The sequence below is a fragment of the Propithecus coquereli genome, unplaced genomic scaffold (genome assembly GCF_000956105.1).
Source record: "Propithecus coquereli isolate 6110/MARCELLA unplaced genomic scaffold, Pcoq_1.0 Scaffold59, whole genome shotgun sequence".
NCBI classification, from domain to species: domain Eukaryota; kingdom Metazoa; phylum Chordata; class Mammalia; order Primates; family Indriidae; genus Propithecus; species Propithecus coquereli.
In genome coordinates, this window is record NW_012151840.1 from 3,512,948 (window position 1) to 3,519,886 (window position 6,939).

Sequence of the window (6,939 nt, forward strand, 5' to 3'; positions counted from 1 at the left end):
CTTGAGCCCAGGAGTTTGAGGTTGCTGTGAGCTAGGCTGACGCCACGGCACTCACTCTAGCCAGGGCAACAGAGTGAGACTCTGTCTCAAAAAAAAAAAAGAAAGCTTTATCAAAATTCAGCCACTTTCTTACATTTACATATTATCTATGGCTGCTTTCATTCACAAATACAGAGTTGGGTAGTTACCGCAGAGAACTTGTAGCCTACATAAGCTTAAAATATTTACTGTCTGGCCCTTTAGAGAATAAAGCTTTGCCAACCCCTGCTGCAGGCAATGAGAAACCAACACAGGTTTTTAAACAGATCAATAATATGATAAGGCCTCTGTTTTGAAAGATATCTAATTATTTTTATGATCAGACAATAACAGCTATAGTATTTTTTAAACAAAGATAGTTGTTGGTGCTATAGATTAGTACCCTAGCATGGATTGAAGGGAGAAAGTGAAGGCAAAGACTCCAGTTAACCCTGAGCTAGAGAAATGGTAATGAGAGTAAACAGAAGTGGACAAATGGAGAATTTTTTTACAGGTAGACTTAATCAGATTTGATGCCTAGTTGGGTGGGGAAAAGTGAAATATTTAAAGCCACAGAGATGATGTGGAGGTTTCCAGCTTTGGCAGTAGGGTGGATAGAAAACACAACAAAAGGGGAAAGATGATGAATTTAGTTTTGGATACATTTAGTGTGATCCCCCAGTGGAACATCCAAATGGATGTTTGTAGTTCGAAATAGGAGTCTGAAGTTCAATTGAAAGATCAGAGCTGGCGACTTACCATATCGTTGGTCACTGAAGCTTTGGGACGGGATAAGATTTCCTAGGAAGAACATACAGAGTTAGAAAAGAAAATGGATCCTGTATAATGTGTCACTTTAAGGGACATAGGCCGAAGAAGGGGAACAAGCAGAAGAAAATTCTGTCACATAATGTGACAAAAACGACAAAGGATATTTTTAAAAAGATATCAAGAAAGGGGAAGTGCTCTAAGTCAAAGATCAGCAAACTTTTTCTGTAAAGGGTCCGCACAGTAAATACATTAGTCATTGCAGGCCACATACACTCTCTATCTTATAATCTTCTTCTTTGTTGTTTTTGTTGTCATTTTATAATCCTTCGGAAATATAAAACTGTTCTCAGCTCACTGTATAAAAACAAGTCATGTGCTGACCATAGTTTGCCAGATCCCTGCTGTGTGGTGTTAGATGCTTTAAAGACATCAATCAATCAAGGAATAAAAAGAGTGATATGTTTAGCACCTGTGTGTGTGTGTATAAAATAGTATATATTAATAATATAAATAACATGTATATACTCTATGTTTTTGTATATAATACATATGTGTGTTCGTGCTTAGGTATTTAAATATTTAAGGAATGATTTCTTTTCTTCTAAGACTTTCACTAACATAACTTTCCTGAAAGATGAATTTTTTCCCCTCCAGATATATGTCCTGAAACTGAAAAAAATGGAACTGTTACCATTTCATGCTGATGTGGAGATTGGTCAGTTTATAGAAATCCCCATTGCAATGTATCATGTAAATAAAGAGACCAAAGAGGCCATTGCATTCACAGACTGCTCTCATTTATCCTTGGATCTGAACATGGATAAACAAGGAGTCTTTACTCTTTTCAAAGAAGGTAAGAGTAGGTTTTTTATTTTCCCCTTCCTTTGTCTTTAAGGAACCAATAATCAATTCAGAAACTATCAATTATAGTCTAAATTCACGTATTACCTTTCTTTATAATACTTTTATTTATTCTGTCAACTGCCTTGTAGTAGGTGTTATACCCCTCATTATACAGGTAAAGAAACAAAGACACAGAAATTGAGTAACATTGTGGCTGGACAATGTCAGTTTTTAGCTTATAGTAAGGTTTTCCGTTTCCAGCCTCAAACTCTTTTTTTCTTTCTTTCTTTAATATATATATTAATACTTTTCATGACTTCACACTTCTGCTTAATATATGGTTCTAGCTAAACCAGTTACTTTAGTTAAATTTTCCCATATATCTCCTTCATATTCTCATTTATATATCTTTTCTATTTCTTTGTTCATTCTGTTTTCTCAGCTTGAGATACTTTAAACTTCCCTTTTTTTTTTTTTTTGACCAAGCAATGTTTATGGACAATAAAACCTTCCTTGATGTCTATGGCTAGAAATAATCTTTCCATTTTCTAGGCTTACCACTTTCTATGAGTAATTTTTCCAATAAAGCTCTTTTTAAAGCATGATCTGGCCGGGTGCGGTGGCTCACTTTCACGCCTGTAATCCTAGCACTCTGGGAGGCCGAGGCGGCAGGATTGCGTGAGCTCAGGAGTTCAAGACCAGCCTGAGAGAGAGCGAAACCCCATCTCTACTATAAATAGAAAGAAATTAGCCAAACAACTAAAAATAAAAAAAATTAACCAGGCATGGTGACGCGTGCCTGTAGCTCCCGCTACACGGGAGGCTGAAAAAGGAGGATTGCTTGAGCCCAGGAGTTTGAGGTTGCTGTGAGCTAGGCTGACACCATGGCACTCTAGCCCGGGCAACACAGTGAGACTCTGTCTCAAAAATAAATAAATAAATAAATAAAGCAATAAAGCATTATCTATCAATATTTTAAGTAATTTATGTACATATTCACTCTCTCCTTCTAAACGATAAATGACTTGAGGTGAAGATATTTGCTCATATATGTATCCTCACTGTACATAGAATTGTGTGTGGTTTTTTGTTTGTTTGTTTAGAGATGGGTCTTGTTCTATTGCCCAGGCTAGAATACAGTGGCCCCGTCATAGCTCACTATAGCACGGAACTCCTGGGCTTAAGTGATCCTCCTGTCTAAGGTGGTGTATCTAAGTGCACACCACCATGCCCAGCTAATTTTTTCTTATTTTTTGTAGAGAAAGGATCTTGCTATGTTGCCCAGGCTGGTCTCAAACTCTGGCCTCAAGTGATTCTCTTGCCTTGGCCTCCCAAAAGAATTGTGTCTTATATGATATATGTCTGTTAATTGAAAGAACAGATTTTTTTTTTTTTTGGAGACAGAGTCTTGCTAGAGTACGGTGGCATTATTGTAGCTCAGTGCAACCTCAAATTCCTAGGTTCAAGCTGTCCTCTTGCCTTTGCCTCCCACATAGCTGAGACTACAGGTATGTGCCACCAAGCCCAGCTAATTTTTCTATTTTTTGTAGAGATAGAGTCACATTCTCACTCAGGCTGGTCTCGAACTCCTGAGCTCAAACGATCCTCCCCCTTCGGTCTCCCAGAGTGCTAGGATTACAGGTGTGAGCACTGCACCTGGCCTAAAAGAACAGATATTTTATCAACTTGATATAAAAATAAGGGCCTAGTGGTTAGTTTGAGATCAAGATGGTATTTTTAATGTATTAAAATTCTTACATTTTTGTAGCCTAATTTCCTTGAGAACTGACTGCTTATTATCCTACTGAAATCACATCTTTTGATTCACAGGTATCCAAAGACCTGGACCAATGCACTGTTCCAGTACACATATAGCAGCCAGATCTCTGGGCCATACTCTGGTAACAGTGAGTGTGACTGAGTATGAAGAGTACTTGGAGAGCAGTGCCACATTTGCTGCTTATGAACCCCTGAAGGTGAGATATTTCATGGTAAGGAACTGGCATTTCTTTTCATGGACCCAGCTATGTCCACTTAGGGGCTTACTAACTATCCATGGTCTCTACTAAGGATTAGTGATAATTATGTTCTTGTCACTTTTTTTTTTTTTTTGAGACCATGTCTCACTCTGTTGCCCTGAGTAGAGTGCCGTGGCATCAGCCTAGCTCACAGCAACATCAAACTCCTGGGTTCAAGCTATCCTCCTGCCTTAGCCTCCAGAGTAGCTGGGACTATAGTCGCGCACCGCCATGCTCGGTTAATAAGACAGGGTCTCGCTCTTTCTCAGGCTGGTCTCGAACTTCTGACCTCAACCAATCCTCCTGCCTCGGCCTCCCAGAATGCTAGGATTACAGGCATGAGCCACCGCACCTGGCCTTGTTCTTGTCACTTTTTTGTTTTTAGATCTATAGTTCTCTCATCAAACCTGAGTTTCAGGGAGTTTACTCCCTCATGTTTCTACCACAGACATATCTTTAAGTTGTATCCTCAAGCTTTAGATTTTCCCCTTTCTTTCTTCTTTCTTACTGAGATATAAAATATGCACAGTAAGGTACATAAAGTACACTAATCTTAAGGTACTATCTGAATTTTTACATGTGCATATATCTCTGTAAACACCTAGTTAAAGAATATTAGCATACTCCCTTTAAACAACCCTGAAAGATAACTTTCTGTCCTATGGAGGGACATCAATCATCATTTACCTTATATACTTAAGGATTTTAAGAACAGGAGCCATTATTTTGGGCCCTAAGGATTGGTCCATTATAACGGGAACATTATGACAGGTGGTTCAAAATAAAAGTGGTAGAACCTGGCATGCTTTCTACTTTTGATTCCATCAGAAGCTAAAATTGATGCCAGCAAGTTCTTGCTGATGGATACTCACAAATTCTGGTTCAGTGCCTCTTGGGATAAGGAGGCACCCACAGGGGAAAAAGTTAACACTAATGAAAGATGCAAGGTAAGTTTTATTTGTTTTTTGTTTTTTGTTTTTTTTTTTTTGAGACAGAGTCTTACTCTTTTTGCCTGGGCTAGAGTGAGTGCCGTGGTGTCAGCCTAGCTCACAGCAACCTCAAACTTCTGGGCTCAAGCGATCCTTCTGCCTCAGCCTCCCGAGTAGCTGGGACTACAGGCATGCGCCACCATGCCTGGCTAATTTTTTCTATATATTTTTAGTTGTCCGATTAATTTCTTTCTATTTTTAGTAGAGACGGGGTCTCGCTCTTGGTCAGGCTGGTCTCGAACTCCTGACCTTGAGCAATCCACCCGCCTCGGCCTCCCAGAGTGCTAGGATTACAGGCGTGAGCCACCGCGCCCAGCCTATTTTTAATTTTTTGAGGAACCACTGTTCTGTTTTCCACAGCAGCTATACCATTTTACAGTCCTACCAACAGTGCACAAGTGTTCCCATTTCTCCACATCCTTACCAACACTTATTATTTTCTGCTTCTTTTGGTAGTAGCCATCCTAATGGGTATGAGCAGGTATCTTATTCTAGTTTTGATTTGCATTTCCCTAATAATTAGTGATGTTGAACGTTTTTTCATGTGCTTATTGGCCATGTGTATTGGAGAAGAAAATATGTCTGTTCAAATCCTTTGCCCACTTTTGAATCAGTATTTTACTATTGTATGATGTTAGCTGTATGAGTATGATGTTACCATTGAGTATGATGGGTTTTTCATATAAGGCTTTTATTATGTTGAAGTAGTTTCCTTCTTAGTTTGTTGAGTGAGCTATTAGTAATTTCGGGCCTAATTAACCCCTACTTGAAGTTCCCTAACTCTTTTTGTTTGCACATCCTGTTATTCATTAGTACTTCCACTAGAGACAAGTTGAAACACACATTAGTTTTTCCACTTTTTACCAACTGGTAACAAAAGATTTGGTGGAATAAAAGACTGAAGTAATTGATAAACTTAAAAAATGTTCCATTTGTTTTCAAATTTTCATGATACCCTTAATGCCCCTTAGCACAGATAATTAAGAACTATAACATCTATAAGGGATTTGCCTGATTACATAATGTCCAAAGGGGCTCTTTATACTGGAGTATGAATAATTCTAACACATTTATATTGGCATGACTTACATCAACTGTCTACCCACAATTATCTCTTGCTCTGATATTTCCTTAAGGTTCTCACGTTCCGAATTGGAAATCGTCCAGGTGTCCTGAATCCTAGTCCAGCTGTAGAGGTTGTGCAGGTGCGCTTCATATGTGCCCACCCTGCCAGTATGTCAGTAACCCCGGTGTACAAGGTGCCAGCTGGTGCCCAGCCATGTCCTCTGCCACAGCACAACAAACAGCTGGTAAGTACAGAATATGTTTCCAACTAACTTGGCAATTTTGTCTTCCACTCTTTAGAGATAAAGAGTCTGCCATATAGTTTTTATCTTATTAAAGTTAAGGGAACTATTTTGTTACTCATTCTCTGATAGTGTCTGAGAAGAGGTGATTAAACTAGATTAGAATTGGCTAGACTTAGTGATATGACTTTGATTACTGTACTTGGGAACATAGTTAGTTTGTAATTATGACAATAGACACTTGAGATCTCTCTTCGTAACTTCCAAATAGTTTTGCTAATATCGTTCCCTACCAAATCTTTTATTAGATTGCCAATGAGTAATAAAATTTACCTCTTCTCCAAACCTACCATGACAAATAGTATAAACAATAACATAGCTACTAGGTAGACAACAGGGAATGAGGAATAAATGAGTTATCTAACCTAAAAACTAGAATATCAGACTATATGTAAATACTATATGTAAATACAGTTGACTATGATTCCAAGCATGGGAGAATAGAAGTCATTATTTAACCTGTGCAGAAAAAAAAAAAGTCAATCAATTATTCCCATTTTACAGATGAGAACACTGAGGCTCCTAGAAGTTGAGTCATTTCCCCAAAGTCATACATCTAGATAAAGTAGCACATTCTGTCTGACTCCAAAGCACATATTATTAAGTTTCTGTCATACTGCCTTTTATTATAAAGGAACAACAGAATGAGATGTTACAGGTTGGGAACTCATTTTTTTTTTTCAGAATCCAATTTCACATTAAATAATATTATTTGAAGTTTATGAGTCATTTGCTTTATAAAAAGCACTCAGAATGGAGCAGAATAAAAGTTATCCCTGGGCTGGGTGTGGTGGCTCACGCCTGTAATTCTAGCTCTCTGGGAGGCCGAGGCGGGCGGATTATTTGAGCTCAGGAGTTCGAGACCAGCCTGAGCAAGAGCGAGACCCCGTCTCTACTAAAAATAGAAAGAAATTAATTGGACAACTAAAAATA

At 38.3% G+C, this 6,939-nt stretch overlaps 1 protein-coding gene across 1 annotated transcript in view; it reads left to right on the forward strand.

Moving 5' to 3' along the window:
- The window catches only part of NUP210L (nucleoporin 210kDa-like), a 135,334-nt gene that overhangs the window by 33,444 nt on the left and 94,951 nt on the right, over positions 1 to 6,939 (forward strand). Inside the window, exons 13-14 of the mRNA XM_012658497.1 lie at positions 1,444 to 1,642; positions 3,463 to 3,608. Of these exons, the coding sequence (XP_012513951.1) occupies positions 1,444 to 1,642; positions 3,463 to 3,608 (345 nt within the window). The remainder of the gene's footprint in view (positions 1 to 1,443; positions 1,643 to 3,462; positions 3,609 to 6,939) is intronic.